At 38.9% G+C, this 20,775-nt stretch overlaps 1 protein-coding gene across 2 annotated transcripts; it reads right to left on the bottom strand.

The window, feature by feature from the left end:
• Nucleotides 1-524: 524 nt before the first annotated feature.
• On the bottom strand, nucleotides 525-12,579 carry GAR1 (GAR1 ribonucleoprotein). Of its 2 annotated transcripts, none has more exons than XM_070756673.1 (7): nucleotides 12,478-12,579; nucleotides 10,915-11,113; nucleotides 10,681-10,835; nucleotides 8,496-8,555; nucleotides 7,582-7,702; nucleotides 4,447-4,563; nucleotides 525-1,488 (listed from the first exon to the last, which is right to left on the bottom strand). In XM_070756673.1, the coding sequence occupies exons 1-7, from the start codon at nucleotides 12,553-12,555 to the stop codon at nucleotides 1,475-1,477; spliced, it is 744 nt and encodes a 247-aa protein (XP_070612774.1). In that variant the 5' UTR covers nucleotides 12,556-12,579; the 3' UTR covers nucleotides 525-1,474. The 2 variants fall into 2 exon arrangements, with proteins under 2 accessions (XP_070612774.1, XP_070612776.1); XM_070756675.1 differs by having other exon boundaries at nucleotides 12,358-12,490.
• Between the last annotated feature and the right edge of the window lie 8,196 nt (nucleotides 12,580-20,775).

A 20,775-nucleotide genomic window follows, 5' to 3' on the forward strand; every position in this document is an offset into this window, starting at 1 on the left:
GTTACTTTAGTGTTGGTTATGACCTATAAAGACCTACATGGCATCGGACCAGATTACTTGCAGACTGCCTTCTGCTGCACGAGTTCCAGCAACCGGTTAGGTCCCACAAACTCGGCCTTCTCTAGCTCCTGTCAACTAGACAATGTCGCTTGGCAGGACCTAGGGGAAGAGCCTTCTCTATGGGAGCCCCAGCCCTCTAGAATCAGCTCCCCCCAGAGATTCGTTCTGCCCTCACCCTCCTTGCCTTCCGCAAGAGTCTTAAGACTCATATGTGTCGCCAGGCTTGGGGCCATTCGACTTAGCCCACTGGCTGACAAGCACAGGTATGCCTGTTTCTGAATGGGAATGAATGATTTTTAAATATTAGGGTTTTTAATTTAATTAGTTAAATTAATTGGATTTAGATATTTGTACTGTATATTGTGTTTTTTAATATGTTGTAAGCTGTCCCGAGTCCTCGGAGCAGGGCCGGCATATAAATCCAATTAATAAATAATAATAATAAATAAATAGTTCACGGTGAATGATACGTAACTCTTATAAATAATTTATTTTCAAAGTTCAGAAAATCTGCAAGTATAAAATGCATGCGGGATAGCTTATCATACAGACAGACCACACGCTATATATTCCCTAGTGTTACAGAACAAGGAACAATTTGCATGGCAGAGCTTGAATAGAAAAATAAAAAGTAATCCAGAAAATTATTTCTTCAGGAAAGTGCAGATAATACTTGCAATCTTTCTCAAAAGTATCTTATGTACCTGAAACAAGACCAAGCCTTTCAGGTGCTTTAATTTAATTAATAAAAAACTAGGGGGTATGTTTCAATCAGCAAATAAAAGGATCTCTGAAGAATTTGTTCAACAATCAAGTAGTAAATTGATTTTGTTTGTCTTAAAGCTTAATATATAAATTCTTCTAGATAATTTCAAACATCACATATACTGATGGTACTATTTTAGGTTTTGACATTTTTATATTTAAACCAGAGAGCTAAATACAAGATATAGTCATCTTCATCCCACATTCAGCATCAAATAAATGGAAATTAAGACCTTTCAGCATTTATTCCGTAAAACTTTATTGGCTGCTGTAACTAGAAATGCTAAAATATTATTGAATGAATGCAAATGATTGTTTTAAAGTTAGAATTTTTAAAGAATTTTTTTAGGATAAACTATATTGTTATGTTTTTGGTATATGCTGTGAGCCACCCCGAGTCCACGGAGAGGGGCGACATACAAGTTCAATTAATTAATTAATCAATCATATTTCAAATCCTAATTGAAATCCCAACTGAATGTAGAATAACGACATTGATTGCAAGTCTGTATCTGTAGTTCTTCTTAAAACTGTTGCATATTAAAAGAAACCCATGGAATTTCCATTGTGTAGCATTCAAGTTCATCAGAAGTCTTCTCTTTACATTTCACTAACGAAGCCATAAATTTCCTGTTTCCAGCAGATCCACTCAGTATCCTCTTCCTAATATGAAAACAAAACAAGAAAAATTAGATCTTCCATATCTAGCCTTAAAAAAATGTAAACCTTGGTTGTGGCATTGTCTTTTGCCTCAGAACTGCTTGGATTAATTTTGATATTAAGGATTACTAAAGGATTGATATTTCTTTAGCAAAATTCAGCTGTAACCTTTCCAGTTATTTCTTTTATTTCTTTTAATATTAGATTTGTGCCACTATAATATTGTTTTTATCACTGTTGTGAGCCACCCCGAGTCTTCGGAGAGGGGCGGCATACAAATCTAATAAATAATAATAATAATAATTATTATTATTATTATTATTATTCCAGAGTGATTTTTCCCCCACAAAAGTGGCAGCCAATAGTCCCCTCACTGAATGTCACCTATCCCACCACACCGAGCTTATTAAAAAACAGTATAGAAAAATGAGTAGTTTTCTAATTGCATATCACTGTTAAAAACTGTTTAAAAAGGAAGATATTGCCAGATTTGAGTGGATGTCCAACATTACTGGGTCTTCTTTGAAGTGCTGCATCTGTGACAAAATACTGGGAATTTCTAATCCTGGCTTTTTAAATCTTCTACAACCCCATTTCTATACTGTCTTAATGTCCTTTATTTATCATAACATTATTTTGTAGTATATTAAGACACATATTCATTCCCAATTAGCCAGGCAATTATGACTGTTCATATAATTATACACATATGCTTAAATACTCATGCAACACGTTGTCATATTTTGCCACTGGAAGCATAGTTCCCTCTAAGCTGAGCAGTGAGCAATCGCTCACTTAAAAATCATCATCAACTCAGAGTTTTCCAAACCTGCCCAGAAGCCGAGAGGGAAAGAGTGAGAGGGAAGGAGAGAGAGAGGAAGAGAGGAAGAGAGAGAAAGATAGAAAAAAGAGAGGAAGGAAAAGAGAAAGAAAAAGAATGGGAGTAAGGAAGAGAGAAAGAAAATCAAAATCTAGTTTGAAACTAACTCAACTATTTAAGTGGCATTTTGATATTGATAGAGTTGCCCTATTATGAGCTAACTGTTATAGACACACAGTACAGTATTTTATTTTGAAATTCTCTGAGGCAAAACAGGGTGGGTTTTTTGTTTGTTTGTTTGTTTGTTTATTTATTTATTATTTCTGTGCCGCCCAGTCCCGAAGGGACTGCCGCTCAGACACTATACCTTTCCGCCCACCCACCCCCAAAAATTAGAGGGAACACTGACTGGAACTGGTGTTTCCATTTACCATTTAGGAAACTACCGTATTTTTGGGAATATAAGACGCACCTTTCCCTTAGTTAAAATAGGGTGAAAATCTGGGTGCGTCTTATCCATGGAATATAGTCCCGCCCAGCCTCTCAAACGGAGCTTTGCAAGGCTGGAAATAACCCTTTGAAACTGAGCTTTGCAAGGCTGAATAAACAACCATTCAAACGGAGCTTCACAAGGCTAATATACCTGTTGCAAGCTGTTTGCTAAGGACACTAGTTAGATGGATGCTGGTAGGCAGAATTTTTTTTTTCTTACTTTTCTCCCCAAAAACTAAGGTGTGTCTTATACACTGTTGCATGTCATAGTCTGAAAAATACCAATCTATGATTGGTAACTTTATTGTAACTTTGTATGACTGTAACTTTGTTGCTTGTATCCATACGATTTATATTAACTACAGTGTTCCCTCGATTTTCGCGGGTTCGAACTTCGCAAAACGTCTATACCACGGTTTTTCAAAAATATTCATTAAAAAATACTTCGCGGTTTTTTCCCCTATACCACGTTTTTTCCCGCCCGATAGCGTCATATGTCATTACCAAACTTTCGTCTGCCTTTAAAAAACATTTTTTTAAATAAACTTTAATAAATAAACATGGTGAGTAATAATCTAAATGGTTGCTAAGGGTAATTTAGGGGTTTAAAGTGTTAAGGGAAGGCTTGGGATACTGTTCATAGCCAAAAATAGTGTACAGTGATCCCTCGAGTTTCGCGATCTTGATCTTCGCGAAACACTATATCGCGATTTTTCAGAAAATATTAATTAAAAAATACTCCACTCTTCTCTCTCTCTCTTTCTTCCTCTCTCTCACTCTCTTCCTTCCTTTCTCATCTCTTTCTTTCCTTCTCTCTCTTTCTCTATCTCTCCCCCTCTTGCTCTCCCTCTTTTTCTCACTTTTCCCTCTCTCGTGCACCGAGCGGCGGGCAGGCGGGCGGCCGGACAAGCGGCGGCCGGACAAGCGGCGGCCGGACAAGCGGCGGGCGCGGCAGCAGCGAGGAGCCAAAGATCGGGGTTTCCCCTTTGCAGCGCTGCCGAGCAGATCAGCTGCTGGGCGGCGGAAGGAACCTTCCCTGGGCCAGGTGCGGAAGTAAAAACACCATCTGCGCATGCGCGGCCATGGAAAAAAAGGGCGCGCATGCGCAGATGGTGTTTTTACTTCCGCACCACTATATTGCGAAAAATCGAGTATCGCGAGGGGTCTTGGAACGTAACCCTCGCGATACTCGAGGGATCACTGTATTTACTTCTGCATCTCTACTTCGCAGAAATTCGACTTTCGCGGGAGGTCTCAGAACGCATCCCCCGTGAAAATCGAGGGAACACTGTATTTCCTAATGTGATTTTATTGATTATCTTTAAGTGACTATCATTAAATGTTGCACCTTATGATTCTTGACAAATGTATCTTTTCTTTTATGTACACTGAGAGTCTATGCACTAAGACAAATTCCTTGTGTGTCCAGTCACATTTGGCCGATAAAGAATTCTATTCTATTCTATTCTATTCTATTCGGAAGCTCTGATTACTTTGCAAGAAATTCCACATCTTCTTCTAAAGTTTCAAGGTCGCTTATCCAAGAAGCAAAGAGCCTAAAAACTGCACAAATAATATGCAAAAACAACAAACAGCAAGACAGATAATTTTTCTAAAAAGTAATATTGTTAGGTTATGAATACACTTACCCCTAAATCCTCGGCCACCACCTCTACCTCGTCCTCCTCCGAAGCCACCACCACCTCTGCCACCTCCAAAGCCTCGGCCACCTCCAAAACCTCTACCACCTCCAAAACCTCTGCCACCTGCAAACAAATAAAAGTAGAGTGGGTCAAATGAGTCTTATACTTTCCAGTGAGTGAGAATAGCACATGGAAAACGGAAGCCTAAATGAAACAGATCCGTACATTTAGCATGCAGAAACCATTCATAAGAAATTGTAATAAGTCTCTTGCTTATAGATAATGGAGCTCCTTGTCAGAGATAGTCCCAGCCTTTTAAGCATTCAACTGCTTTTTTTATATATATATACAGTGGTACCTCATGATACGAACTTAATTGGTTCCCGGAGGAGGTTCGTAAGGTGAAAAGTTCGTAAGATGAAAGAATGTTTCCCATAGGAATCAACATAAAAGCAAATAATGCGTGCAAATCCTTCAGGAAAATCCCAAACTTTAGAAGGGAGGCGAACAGATGGCAGGGAGGAGCAGATAAAGGGGGCGGGTGGAAGAAGCAAGGCTAGGCTAAAGGGTGAGTGGGAAGGAAGAAAGGCAAGGGGGGGCGCCCCTCCCTTTCCTTTCTTCAAAAGACACCCTTTCAGTGCCTGTGCAAGCACGCTGTTCTCTGCAAAGTCTTTCCCCCTCCAAGCCGCCCCTCCCTTTTTCTTCAAAAGACACCCTTTCAGTGCCTGTGCAAGCACGCTGTTCTCTGCAAAGTCTTTCCCCCTCCAAGCCGCCCCTCCCTTTTTCTTCAAAAGACACCCTTTCAGTGCCTCTGCAAGCACGCTATTCTCTTACTTTTGTTAATGCAAAGTCTTTCCCCGTCCAAGCCGCCCCTCCCTTTTCTTTCTTCAAAAGACACTCTTTCAGTGCCTCTGCAAGCACACTGTTCTCCTACTTTTGTTAATGCAAAGTCTTTCCCCTCCAAGCCGCCCCTCCATTTTCTTTCTTCAAAAAAGGGGGGGAAAAGAAAGCCCTTCATCCCAGCAGCAGCGGCTTGGGGTCGTAAGGTGAAAATAGTTCTGAAGAAGAGGCAAAGAAATCTTAAACACCGGGTTCGTATCTCAAAAAATTCGTTAGAAGAGGCGTTCGTAAGATGAGGTACCACTGTATAAGAGAACTAAGCTGTTCCTAGGATGGGCCAGCTTAGCAGTGCAAGGAAGGCACTCCTTTTCATTTACTTTCCTGCCAGCCAGAGGTGGGCTGCTAAGGGGGAACGGTGACGTGTGCTCGCTCCCGTGGCTCTGAGTGCTAGTGGAGTCCAGCGCAATTATGCTACTGCACCTGTGCAGGTAGCAAAATTGCACACAGAGACACAGGAGCGCCCGTGTTTTGGCAGGGGTTTTTGCTTCTGCATATTGCCTGTTTACTGTATTTTGCTCCTTGGTTGTCCCAAAATAATCACACTATGTGCACTCTGATAGGTTTATTACTTTTTGCTTTGGCAGCAAAAAGCTATTTTCAGCATCCTAAAACTATGTAGAGGGGTTAATTTGATGGAGAATGAGATTCGTGATGTAGTAAATTCAGACTCTTTGGTTCATCCCTGGATAAATTTCAGCCTCCTTCCAAATTATTCCATTCTCATTCCCATTTGAAGTTTTGCCCAAATCCAGTGACCAGCGCTAGGTGCTGTAGAGACTACAGTGGTACCTCTACTTAAGATCTTACTTCGTTCCGTGACCAGGTTCTTAAGTAGAAAAGTTTGTAAGTAGAAGCATTGTTCCCATAGGAATCAATGTAAAAGCAAATAATGCGTGCAAACCTATTAGGAAAGAAATAAAAGCTCGGAATTTGGATGGGAGGAAGAGGAGGAGGACAGTCGCTGCTGAAGAAAGAAGGTGAGGTGAGAGGAATTAAAAAAAATCCAAAATTTTAAGGCTTTAAAAAAAAAAAAAAGAGGGGCTCCGAGGTGGTGAGGAGGAGCACGCACCTCCCATACACCCGGCGCGAGGCTGCCTCCCATACACTGTGCCAGAGAGAGAAACCCAAGGAAAATGGCAGGAAACCGGCCAGGCCTTCGTGCCGCTCTCAAATTTCCTGGGAAATTTTTCTGGGCTCGGGTTCTTAAGTAGAAAATGGTTCTTAAGAAGAGGCAAAAACAATCTTGAACACCCGGTTCCTATCTAGAAAAGTTCTTAAGTAGAGGCATTCTTAGGTAGAGGTACCACTGTATATTTTTTGCAATCTTCTAAAAACAATTTTTTTCGCCCATTATTGCATATACTTATTATTTATTTATTTATTTATTTATTTATTAAGCAGATTTGTATGCCGCCCCTCTCCGCAGAATTGGGGCGGCTCACAGCAATAATAATACAATGTAAGCAAATCCAATATTTAAGTTTAAGTTAATTTAAAACCCCAATTTAAAAACCAATCATACATACTAACATACCATGCATAAATTTTATAAGCCTAGGGGGAGGGAAAGTCTCATTTCCCCCATGCATGACGACAGAGGTGGGTTTTAAGGAGCTTACGAAAGGCAAGGAGGGTGGGGGCAACTCTGATATCTGGGGGGAGTTGGTTCCAAAGGGTCGGGGCCGCCACAGAGAAGGCTCTTCCCCTGGGTCCCACCAAACAACATTGTTTAGTTGACGGGACCCGCAGAAGGCCAACTCTGTGGGACCTAACTGGTTGCTGGGATTTGTGCGGCAGAAGGCGGTCCCGGAGATATTCTGGCCCGATGCCATGAAGGGCTTTATAGGTCATAACCAACACTTTGAATTGTGACCGGAAACTGATCGGCAACCAATGCAGACTGCGGAGTGTTGGTGTGACATGGGCGTATTTAGGGAAGCTCTTGATTGCTCTCGCAGCCGCATTCTGCACGATCTGAAGTTTCCGAACACTTTTCAAAGGTGGCCCCATGTAGAGAGCGTTACAGTAGTCGAGCCTCGAGGTGACGAGGGCATGAGTGACTGTGAGCATTGACTCCCGGTCCAAATAGGGCCGCAACTGGTGCACCAGGCGAACCTGGGCAAACGCTCCCCTTGCCACAGCTGAAAGATGTTTCTCTAATGTGAGCTGTGGATCGAGGAGGACGCCCAAGTTGCGGACCCTCCAATACTTATTCGCATTGTAAGAAGGAAGTCTACCTACCTCCGCCTCTTCCACCTCGCCCTCCTCTTCCACCTCGCCCACCCCTGGGGGGTCCTTTCTCACCAGGAGGCCTTGGCAAAAACCTCTGCAGAGGAAGCAATTTTGCTGGGTCGATATAAAACTAAAGGAGAAGATGAGCGTTAGACTGTGCCAAACTTTGGCTTTCAACTTAAATGTTGCCGTTTTCTTGAACCAATTAAAAATACAGGAAGTCCTCAAGTTACGACCACCATTAATCCCAAAATGCATATTGCTAAATGAAACATATGTTAAGGGAGTTTGCCCCATTTTACGACTTTTCTTGCCTGGGATGTTAAGTGAATCACTGTATTTGTTAAAGTTAGTAACATGGTGAAATTGACTTGTCAGAAGGTCCCAAAAGGTGATCACAAGATCCTGGGATGCTACAACCATCGTAAACTAGTCGGGTCATTCTTTGTCAAGTGGACCAGTTGCCTACTAGACTGATTTTTGCAACCTTATTTGAAAAGAAACCATCACCAAAACAACATATATGTTAGGAAAAAAAGTGCTCTTTCTAATGAAATAAAAATGGAGATGATTGAAGGTGAGAAAACAGAGAGCTCTGTTTCATCACCTTCAATCGTCTTCATTAGAAAGAGCCCTTTTTTTCTATCTCTCTGTTTTCTCACCTTCAATCATCTTCAATCATCTTCTACTCTAGGTGGCTTACAATAATAAAGAACAAAAATGAAAGGAGAATAAATAAAAATAAAATGAAAGAACAATAAAATACACAATGACAAAGGAACACTGTAAGAAGATTACATCAATAGGATAACAATAGCAAGTAGGATATAAGTTTCATACACATTTTTAGAATTGAGACAGATATTTATGAATATTTAATGGGCAGCAAGATTACATATCAATGGAACATAAGCAAAACTTACCTTCTGTAGTTTTTTGAAAGATGAAGCTTTCATGTTTTCTGACAGTTTAACAGAAAAGTACTTTCAAAGTGGCTTAAGGAAAACTCTTGATCAAGATTCTTCGCACATGCCTTTTTATCAATTTAATAGTAAATCCTCAAATCTAATGATGATCCAATAAGCAGAAATCTACAAAAGATTTTCTTAATCCATTCATGACAAGTCACCTCCTTGGAGTGATCATTAAAATAAATATTATGAAACAGAGGAGCAACAAACTAAGAGCCAACCCGATGTCTTCTAGATATATTGAAGATGGACATTTAAAAATCTCCCAACTACCAAAGACATTAGAGTTCAATAACACAGGGAGCTAAAAATAGCCTGGAATTACAGCACTCCTTACATTTGTGCATTAAAATGAAAGCACAATAGCACACGCTTAGGGGAGAAGTCCTCCATGTCTCATGTCCCTAAAAGAAACATAAAGGATAAAGGTTCCCCTCACACATACAGTGGTACCTCTACTTATGAACTTAATTTGTTCCGTGACCAAGTAGAAAAGTTTGTAAGAAGCAGCAAGTTTTCCCATAGGAATCAATGTAAAAGCAAATAATGTGTGTAACTGGGGAAACCACAGGGAGGGTGGAGGCCCTGTTTCCTCCCAGGAGATTCCTAGAGAGGCCCCACGTAGGCTTCTCCCCACCTCTTCCGGCCCTATTTCCTCCTAGGAGATTCCTGGGATGAGGATCCAGATTGTGGGGGCAATATGCTGGCTCTATTAAAAAGTGCTATTGCTAAGATGTCGTAAGCTGCAGGCGGCATAAAAATTGAATGAATGAATGAATGAACGAACAAGCAAACAAACATATACATTCCTAAAAAGCCACCTCACTTCTTCCTGCCTTTTCCGGTTACACTTTCGGAGGCTCGGGTTTGTAAGTGGAAAAAAATCTTGAACACACAGTTCTTATCTAGAAAAGTTCGTAAGTAGAGGCGTTTGTAGGTAGAGGTACCACTGTATGTGCTAGTCGTTCCTCATCTCCATTTTAAAGCCGAAGAGCCAGCGCTGTTTGAAGATGTCTCTGTGGTCATGTGATGGGCATGACTGAATGCCAAAGACGCACGGAACGCTGTTACCTCCCCACAAAGGTGGTCCCTATTTTACTACTTGCATTTTTTACGTGCTTTCAAATTGCTAGGTTGGCAGAAGCTGGGAGAAGCAATGGGAACTCATTCTCTTACGCGGCGCTAGGGATTCAAACCGCCGAACTGCCAACCTTTCTGATCGACAAGCTCAGCATCTTAGGCACCGAGCCACTGCATCCTCACCAAAGAAACATAAGGAGACCCTTAAAGCAAGGGAGAGAGCCTAACTTTCTTCAAGGAGTTCATCAGCCTGCAAGCAATTTCTTATAATATAAAATGATCGGATGAGGCTAAGATTTTTGCAATAGATTCCAAGTGCAGGACAGACTTCCAAGAATCCGTTCAATGCATTTAAAATTAATTTATTTACCAGTCCCAAAATAAAATAAAAACATGCTCTATCTCTTACACACACACACACACACACACACACACACACACACACACACACATTAGCTAGTAATAATAAAACTGAACACAAGACTAAAAAATTCATTTATACTGCTAAATAGATTCTTAAGAAAATATTGCAGTTTGTTATATCAAATTTTCAAGATATAGATAGAAAAAATAAATTCTAGAAGCTAAACAGTCAGCAAAATAGTAACTACATACCAACTTACATACCAACTGAAATGCTATGTCAATATTAAATACAATGTGGCAAACCCAACATGTATCCCCCTTAGCTAATGTAAATGTCCCACCCAGCACCCTGGCTGATCTGAATCAGGTCCAAATCACAGGTTGGATAAGAGGCAACTAGCAATTCTAATTTCATTGTGATCCAGAAATATAAATAATTAAGTTTTCAGAAATTGAGATCAAACTGAAGAAGGCTTTATCTTTATTTATTTTTTTACTAATCTAAAAGTTTGGTCAAATCAAAATCCCCAAATGGAAAACAGCTATTTTTCTCTTAATAGACAGAATACAGTAGTTCAGACAGCTGAAACTGAATGTAATTTTTAGCACCTTTATCTTTTCTTGTATATAAACAAATTAACTATTTTGTTCACTTTGAATTTAGAGGCATTCAAAGGTACACAAAGGATACAAAGTCTCTAAGTTGCCCAAATATTTCATCCACTTTGCCAATCTGTTCTTTATTTTCTAAATAAACTGGGGCATTGAAATAAGGTACTCTGTTTTCTTCAGTGACACATTTACAAACAATATCATCTTCACAAGGATGCATAAAGTGTCCAAGAACTGCAAAGAATGAAGAAATCAAATTAGCTTGTTTCTCTTGTTTCTTCCATTTTTTTTCTCTAGTGTTCAATATACTTACTAACTACAAATTCTGGAGGTCCTTGGTCGTAACCGCCTCTATTAAAGCCACCACGACCTCCTCCACGTCCAAATCCACCTCTTCCACCACCTCTTCCTCCTCTGTTGAAACCACCATTGCCACCACGGCTGAAGCCACCACGGCTGAAGCCACCACGATTATTTCCACCTCTTCCTCGAAATGACATGTCTTCTTCTTTCTGTTCAATATGCATAACAAGTGTAAAAGATCAACTGAATTTCCAGTTAGTTAGTTATTATTGGTTTTATATTATTATTATTAAATTATTATTACTATTACTATTACTATTACTACTGCTATTATTATTATTATTATTATTATTATTATTATTATTATTATTATTATTATATGCTGCCCCTCTCCGAGGACTCGGGGCAGCTTACAACATATAAAAAGAAACAATAGTATACAATAGGCTAAATCCAATGAATTAAAACTAAGTAAACTAATCTAAAATCCCCAATTACTGTATATTAAAAATCAATGATACCCATTCAGACAACAACCATACATAATATTCATTGGCCAGGGGCCAGAGTCTAATAGCTCCAAGCCTGGTGGCATAATGGGTCTTAAGACTCTTGCGGAAGAGGTCAGTAAGGGGCATGTATAAAAGCACCATAGTGCCTTCCGTCCCCTGATGTTTTTCTTTAACTAGTATCATGTATATAAATATTAGATCTTTGTATACCACCAATATGTACATGACAAATAAATAAATAAATAAAAAGGTCCCTTCCAGATTTTGTACTCCAACCAAGGGAAAATGTGTGCAACCAACAGCTGAGATAATGTCAAATAGAAAACACCTATTTTATTTATTTTTTTATTTTGTCCAATACAAAATGAATACATGTAGTAATATATATCAAGGAAAGGATAGAAGATATGAAAATAAAATACGTCAAGGAAGAAAAGAGGAAAAGATATATGAATTGAAGAAAAGAATATAAAATATATAGGAGAGACAATTGGACAGGGGACGGAAGGCACACTAGTGCACTTATATTTCCTGAACTCCGGAGCTCTATTTTGTGCTACCTTTCTTAACTATATTTTTCAAAACGCCAATGAAGCTCAATCAATAGGCAGCCCCAGGTCAAATCAAATTTGGGACTAAAAGTCTGGTGAAGAACTCCCATTCTGGAAGTCAATACGCAAAAAACACCATACTTGTAGAAGGACAACTCTGCCTATAGCAGTGTTTCCCCAACCTTGGCAACTTGAAGATATTTGGACTTCAACTCCCAGAATTCCCCAGCCAGCATTCGCTGGCTGGGGAATCCTGAGAGTTGAAGTCCAAATATCTTCAAGTTGCCAAGGTTGGGAAACACTGGATAGGATCGATTCTCTTTTCATTCAATCATTCACTCTCCCAGCAGTGGTATTACATTCTCAACAATAACAACAGCACACACACACTTTGATCTACGAAGACACCAAGGAGATTTCGGGAGATCGCCACGCAAGAAGCAGCTCCCGTTCCCAGGCAGACCTCTCCCCCCACGCTTCTCCCGAAACACGCAACGGCTCCCCACCTACCCGAAACTTGTCCGCTTTCCCACGTGGCCGCCAGTCTTTCTCAAAAGCGACGCCACCGCTCGCCTTTGATGATCTCATAAAACTGCGCCGGATCGGTTGACCAATCCCAGGCCTTCTATAAAAAAGATGCCGGCCGGCAGAGATGACGTTTTCCGCTTTACAGCATTTAGCGGTGTGTAATGCAAGTAATTTGTAGCCTCCTGTAAGCTGAGCTTCACGCTCGAGGTTTTATTGTACAATTTTATGTGGTTATTTTACTGCAGGATAGACGATAGTTTCGGAATTCATTGGTTAATACATTTTATGGGTTTTTTTAATGCCTTAAATCTAATGTTAAGAAAGGGGCGTGCATAAGCGCACCACTGTGCCTACTGTCCCAGTCCTTCTGTCTTATTGTCCTCTGGTATCATCACATTTTATTTATGTTCATACAAACTACTATTCTATACATGTTTGACAAATAAAATAAATAAATAAGTAAAACTTTTAATTCCTAATCTTAATTAGAGTACAGTACTGTGTTTACCTAGATATATTATACTTGTACAGCTGGATCTTATTACATCATCATCATTATTATTATTATTATTATTATTATTATTATTATTATTATTATTATTATTATTATTATTTAGATTTGTATGCCGCCCCTCTCCGAAGATTCGGAGGTCTTTATTTGTCATACAAATGTAGTATGTTTAACATAATATTTTTATTTATTTATTTATTTGTCAAACAAGTATAGTATAGTACATATTAACATAACATAAGTAGAACGTAGTAATAGAATGGATAATAAGACAATAGGACAGGGACATTAGGCACAAAAGTGCACTTATGCATGCCCCTTACAGACCTCTTAGAAAAGGGGAGAGGTCAATTGCAGGCAATGTAAAGTTGAAGATTTTGGGGTTGGGGGAAGCAACAACAGAGTCAGGTAATGAGTTCCAGGCAGTGACCACTCTATTGCTGAAATCGTATTTTCTGCAGTCAAGTTTGGAGTGATTTACATATAAAGTAGACATAGAAAAGATAAAAAGACAGTAGAATAGGGATGGTAGGCACGAAGGTGCACTTATGCATGCCCCTTACAGACCTCAGTCTAGTTTGGAGTGATTTACATTTAGTTTGTATCTATTGTGTGCTCTTGTGTTGTTGTTGTTAAAGTTGAAGTAGTCTTCTCATTCTCAAAATGTTAATGGCCTCCAGTTTTCTTCTATTTAAAAAAATCTTTGGCACTAACCTAGTGAACATTCATTTCGATCCCACTTTTTTATATCACTATCATTCTGGTACGGATTTTTGATTGTTTCTTCCAGAATATTATCAGTTCTGTATAAACTCTTTCACTCTATATTTTTTCTTAAATGCTTATTCCCCCTACCACCACCATCCATTCTTGCATATACAAATAATGGTCTTTTCATGTTCAGCACCTCTCCCTTCACTAATTACTTCAGACGCCTTAATGAATCAAATTTATCATGTTTTTATTCCTTTGTGAGGCAAATGCTTGAACACTCATGCTTAAATATGTATTGTAAAAAAGGAGATACTAACCCCACATGGTGCTCAAAAACCTGTATAAAATCTCCGAATATAAGCACTACTTTATGCTAGAGGTCAATTTTTGCAATAAACATCAACCTTTTTTCTAGAAATACAACACAAAATCTGTTGTATGCAACTGCCTCAAAAAAATCTTACTTGTTCAGAATCATAATAATCTATGTTTTTGTGAAAATCATTCAACTATTTTAAAACTGCATTTCAGCATACAGTTTTTCAGATATATGCATCACTGTAAAAGAGAAGATTTAAAAGCCCAGTTCCAAAGGATCTAATTTTTGTATGCCGCCCCAAGTCTACGGAGAGGGGCGGCATACAAATTTAATTAATAATAATAATAATAATAATAATAATAATAATAATAATAATAATAATTAGACCCCAGACAGCTCTGACAGACATTTTCTTAATTTGGACAATCATATCAGTGGACATATGAGAGATCTATAATAATGAAGCCTTGATAAAGTAGAGCCTAAGTTCTCTCCCATGTCAGACTCTCAAATGTCCATGGCATTGTAAGGGAAAATGAGTTCTCAGTTCTGACCCAGAGAAGAATCCACTGGACACAATAAAAATACCTTTATGCCTTCAATGCCATGTTAGCCACATAGGTAGCTGAATTCATTAGACTGAGTAGAATTCTTCATCCTCGTATACTATATGAGTCAAAAAGAGGGCAGTAAAAATATTTACTGACCCCTCACATCCTGGACATAAATTGTTTCAACTCCTACCCTCAAATTGACGCTATAGAACACTGCATACCAAGATAATTTGACACAAAAACTATTCCCCCCCCAAACGCTATCACTGTGCTAAACAAATAATGTCCTCACCACTATCAAACTATTCACTAAGTCTGCATTACTATTACTATTAGTCTTCTCATCTCCTCCCACTTGTGACTGTAACTTATTTGTATCCTTACAATTTATATTCACATTGTTTCCTGATTGCTTATTTGTACCCTATGACAATCATTAACTGTTGTACCTCATGATTCTTGACAAATGTACTGTATCTCTTTTTTGTACACTGAGAGCATATGCACCAAAGGCAAATTCCTTGTGTGTCCAATCACACTTGGCCAATAAAGAATTCTATTCTGTTCTTTCTGTTCTGTTCCGTTCTCTGGATGCTTCCAAAATGTTACCCAAAATAATACTCTAATAAGTTAACAGAATCTTGCTAGCACAGTTAGTATTATTTTGAATAAACTGTGTCTGTGCATAAGATGTTTTCGTACATAGTTATATAATAATATTAAACAAAAACTGGAGTGGTATGATCTTTCTGATAATTTTATGCAATTTAATACTCATTTGTCTTTCCTAGATAAACTACCAACAATGTCTCAAAGTTTTTGGGGGGAGGGATTTATTTTTATTTACAAATAATTCAAAGTGGTGAACATATCCAACACACCTGGCTTTTATGGCTAAGATGGGACTTGAACTCTTGCTTTCTAACCAGATTCCTTAACCACTAGATCAAAGCTCAGTATATCTTCATGTTTCTTACAGGGAAATGATTTGCATTTTTTTTACAAATAACCTTTTATCCAGAACTATTTCTAAATTCAGAAAAAAAGCAATATACTGTAGTACAAATAGTAATGTTTCTTCCTGTCTATACAGAGAAGCTGACCCATAGTAATTGAACTGTATTTCTATATAGCAGGGGACCTCAAACTTTTTAAACAACGGGCCAATTCACAGCCCCGCAGAGCGTTGGGGGGCCAGGCCAGTTCAGTGGCCATGGCTAGGTAATGTGACTAGGTGGGCAAGGCCAATTTAAGAGTCCATTAAACAATGCACACAAATTAAAATTTAATTTGTTTTGCTTCTGGGAGTGTTTTATTTGTTTTTGTTTGCATGTTGCTCTTTGGGTTGACTTTTCTTTTTATTACATCATTTTTCAGTTGTTTGTTTGTTTTATTCTAGAAGCCAGGAAGGATCCACCAGTTAATTTCCTTAATTTAAAACTGTATGAACAGCATCACTTGCTTCCCTGTGTATCAAGGCCAAATAGGACTAGATTATTGAGCAAGTACAAGTAAGGCCATATTTTTGGTCTAGTGCAGGGTTAGGCAAAGTTGGCTCTTCTATGACTTGTGGACTTCGACTTCCAGAATTCCTGAGCCAATCATGTTAGCTCATGAATTCTGGGAGTTGAAGTCCATATGTCATAGAAGAGCCAACTTTGCCTACCCCTGCCCACTACTGGAATCAACTTGCCCATTTCTCTAACTGTCCGGTTTCACACAGGCCACGGCCTGGTAGTGGTCCGGAGGTTGAAGACCCCTGGTCTAGAGGCTAGAAAGTAGGAGACCAGTCACTGTCTCTCAGATCAACTCATCTCAAGGGTTGTTATTCTGGGGAAAATAGGAAGGGAAAAGTGTGTTAGCTATGTTCGCTATCCTGAATTATTTGTAAAAGTAATAAAGATAATAAATAGATTCAAGGACTGAGGATTACATGTTTAGCCCATAGTTTTCTAGTGTAACCATAAAATATATCATTAATGATTTACAGCCTGTTCTAAATAAACACTTTGAAAAACTTGCAATGGTAAGAAACCTTTGACATATGCAAATATTAAGTTAACCCATCTTCTAAAGCTGTTTAACATCAGCTGTTTACAGTTAGTTGTTCTTCTGTGGCTGCTTTTCTCTTCTTTTATTTTTATTTTTTGCCTAACAAGCAATAATGGCTGCTGCCCCCATGGGGGGGGGGACACAGTGGGGATAGTACGTTTATGCACTATTTATTAAATACTTAATAGTTTTTTATTGTCCTTCCTTCTCTAGCACATTATGATCCTTAATTGCTTTTAAATAGAAAATAATTAAATAGTATGTTTTTACTCATGAATGCTTTAATCATTTTAATCATTATTTAGAACTGAACTTTTATAGCAATTAAAGAAAATTGATGTGTTACCATACTGAATCTTTGGGGTTCAGTACAAAACCTTAAAATGTTACTGTGCTCCTCAACAAATAATGCTGTCTATCGTTTGTCCTTTATGTAGCTATTCAAATAATTGACTTAATCAACTGAAAAAGAGTCCAAGTACCTATCTGAAAACTTATCTTGGTTGGTAAGCCACTCCCACTTAGTCATATGACCTTAAGCCACCACCAGTCACATTGCCAAGCCACTCCCACTTGGTCACATGGCTGGCAAGCCACTCCTACCCAGTCACGTGATCATCAAGCCACACCCACAAATAAGTCATGCCCACAATGTGGCAGTAAAAATTTTGGCAGCCTATCACGGCTAAGAAGGCACTCAGTTTGTTCTCAGATTGTATCTAATTGTAAAGTTATTAGTCTTTTGTCATTAAATTATAGTCCAGTTTGAAGAAGAATTGGAGGTAGAGGATATTGGAGGTGGGGAAGATATTCATTATAGAACACTTTGAGAAAATTGTGGTAGACATAAAATATACTTCTCTAACTTTGATGGGCTAAGGTTCCAAGCAGGAAGAGGGAGATTGTGATCCCCTTATATAGAGCGCTGGTGAGACCACATTTGGAGTACTGTGTTCAGTTCTGGAGACCTCACCTACAAAAAGATATTGACAAAATTGAACGGGTCCAAAGACGGGCTACAAGAATGGTGGAAGGTCTTAAGCATAAAACGTATCAGGAAAGACTGAATGAACTCAATCTGTATAGTCCCGAGGACAGAAGGAAAAGGGGGGACATGATCAAAACATTTAAATATGTTAAAGGGTTAAATAAGGTTCAGGAGGGAAGTGTTTTTAATAGGAAAGTGAACACAAGAACAAGGGGACACAATCTGAAATTAGTTGGGGGAATGATCAAAAGCAACATGAGAAAATATTATTTTACTGAAAGAGTAGTAGATCCTTGGAACAAACTTCCAGCAGACGTGGTTGGTAAATCCACAGTAACTGAATTTAAACATGCCTGGGATAAACATATATCCATTATAAGATAAAATACAGGAAATAGCATAAGGGCAGACTAGATGGACCATGAGGTCTTTTTCTGCCGTCAGTCTTCTATGTTTCTAAGACTGCTGTCATTATAAATATGTATTTCCTCCTACTTTGGCATAGTAGTCTATTTATTGAAGGTTCAGTCCACAAGAATTGCACCTCCCACCCCCTGGAACAGGGTTTGGGTGTTGAGCCCCTGGGGGAGTGTGTGGACACAGAGAACATACTAGAGCAATCTGTCACTTTCCCAAATGGTTTCCCCACTGAATTTCTCCCTACAAACCTCCCACTCACAAAGTCAGTGGGAAAGTTAGCAGAAAGTCAGAAATCGCTCCCATTCCCACAGCTTCTCCAAGTTCCCCTCCTCCAGTGGTCATTCCACTGATCAGTTGAAACAAATATTTCTGAAAAAAACGGCCCAACATAGCAAAGGATGTTTAGCATAAATAGTCTCAGTACTCTGGACACAGAGTAGAAATATTTATAAAAGACAGAATGCAGCCGGACCTGTTATTTAATCCCTGTTACGGTTAGTAGTGAATGATGACATACTGTACAATACTTCCAGAAACCATGAGAAGGATAAAGAATGCAGAACAGTTCAGCGAGAAAATATCTATAGTCTGAAAATGTCTATTGTCTGACTTGAAACATCTCATAACAAGAGAATATTCATGAGACTCTTACTTCCAAATAAGTATTTTATGACCTAGGAAAAAGCTTGGATTTAAACATACAGTGATACCTTGTCTTATGAACTTAATTGGTTCCAGGACGACGTTTGTAAGGGGAAAAGTTCGTAAGACGAAACATTGTTTCCCATAGAAATCAATGGAAAAGCAATTAATGTGTGCAAGCCCAAAATTCACCCCTTTTGCCAGCCGAAGCGCCCGTTTTCGTGCTGGTGGGATTCCGCTGAGGCTCTCCTCCATGGGAAACCCCACCTCTGGATTTTGCGATGCTGCAGGGGAATCCTAGCAGGGGAATCCCACCAGCGCGAAAACGGGCGCTTCGGCTGGCAACGGAAGTCCAGAGACAGGGCATCCCAGCAGTGGCAGCGGGTTCGTAAGGTGAAAATAGTTTTGAAGAAGAGGCAAAAAAATCTTAAACCCCGGGTTCGTATCTAGAAAAGTTTGTATAACGAGGAGTTCATAAGACGAGGTATCACTGTATTTTATTTCAAAAGACTAACGGGGCAGTCATTTTTTTAAAAAAACCCAAAACGTTCCCCTTCGTTAGTCATAATAAACCATGCAATAGAACAAGAGCATGGCCTGTGCCTCTAGTTATGAGATCCAAAATTACAGAAAAGGGAGGGAGGGAAGATGGGTAGTGGAATAAGATGTGGCTATTCAATTTTGACCTTACCAAATATCTGGTAATTTTCAAGTTCCTTTAGGATTGATTGATTCTCTCTTTTGAAATAGCAAATCTCTAAATAAAGTGCACACACATCTCGATAGATGAAAAACTGAAGGGACTAACACTAGATAACTTTAATATTAAAACGCTTGAGACAATGTGATATTTTACGGCATCATTTTATCATATTTCATACAAAGTAAATATATCAAAGGTCTTTTATTAGTCTCAGCAACCTGAAGCAATTCCTTGCCATTATCCTGTTACTTATTACTCAACATTTCCTGGGAAATTCATTGTTAGACTACCATATTTGTTTTAAATTTTGCAATACGAGAAGGCAAGAAAGACTAACCTTCCCCTTTTCAGCGAAAGATAGATTAAGTCTATGCAAAAAGGAACACAACATTGTATTTCTCTCCACTTCCTTTTTGCCTCTATTTAAAAATTCTAAATGTTATAAAAAGTTATAATTTCTCCCTACTTCCTTTTCACAATCTGCCTAAAAATGAAATTAATCTTATAACACTGGTTTTATTAGGATGATCATCAATCTCATACAAATAGTGCTACACTAATTCAATTTTAATGCAGATAAGAATCTAATGGATGATCCTACATACTTGCTTGATCTTCCAGGGTTTCATAATTTGATTTGTATTTTATTTATTTATTCATTCATTCATTCATTCATTCATTCATTCATTCATTCATTTATTTATTGGATTTGTCTGCCGCCCCTCTCCGGAGACTCGGAGGGGCTAACAGCAACAATAAAGCAGTGTACAATAGTAGTCTGATGTTAGAAATAATTAAAAGCCCATTAATATAAAAAAAACAAAAAACAAACATACATACATACATACATACCATGCATAGAATTGTAAAGGCCTAGGGGGAAGAAGGTCTCAATTCCCCCATGTCTGACGGCAGAGGTGGGTTTTAAGCAGTTTACGAAAGGCAAGGAGGGTGGGGGCAATTCTAATCTTTGAGGGGAGTTGGTTCCAGAGGGCCGGGGCCGCCACAGGGAAGGCTCTTCCCCTGGGTCCCGCCAAGCGACATTCTTTAGTTGACGGGACCCAGAGAAGATCCACTCTGTGGGACCTAACTGGTCGCTGGGATTCGCGCGGCAGAAGGCAGTCCCTGAGATAATCTGGTCCGGTGCCATGAAGGGCTTTATAGGTCATAACCAACACTTTGAATTGTGATCGGAAACTGATCGGCAACCAATTTTAATGCCATTCTGCATTATTTCTTCATCTCCAACATAAGGAAGAACTTATTTACATTTCTTTCTTTTCTAACACACCTTTCTATTCCAAGGATCTGAGCAACTAGCTGACCAAACATAATCTTGTTACTGTTCATTATGCAAATAACAGCCAATCATGATTT

Source organism: Erythrolamprus reginae, chromosome 7, assembly GCF_031021105.1.
Source record: "Erythrolamprus reginae isolate rEryReg1 chromosome 7, rEryReg1.hap1, whole genome shotgun sequence".
Taxonomy (NCBI): domain Eukaryota; kingdom Metazoa; phylum Chordata; class Lepidosauria; order Squamata; family Dipsadidae; genus Erythrolamprus; species Erythrolamprus reginae.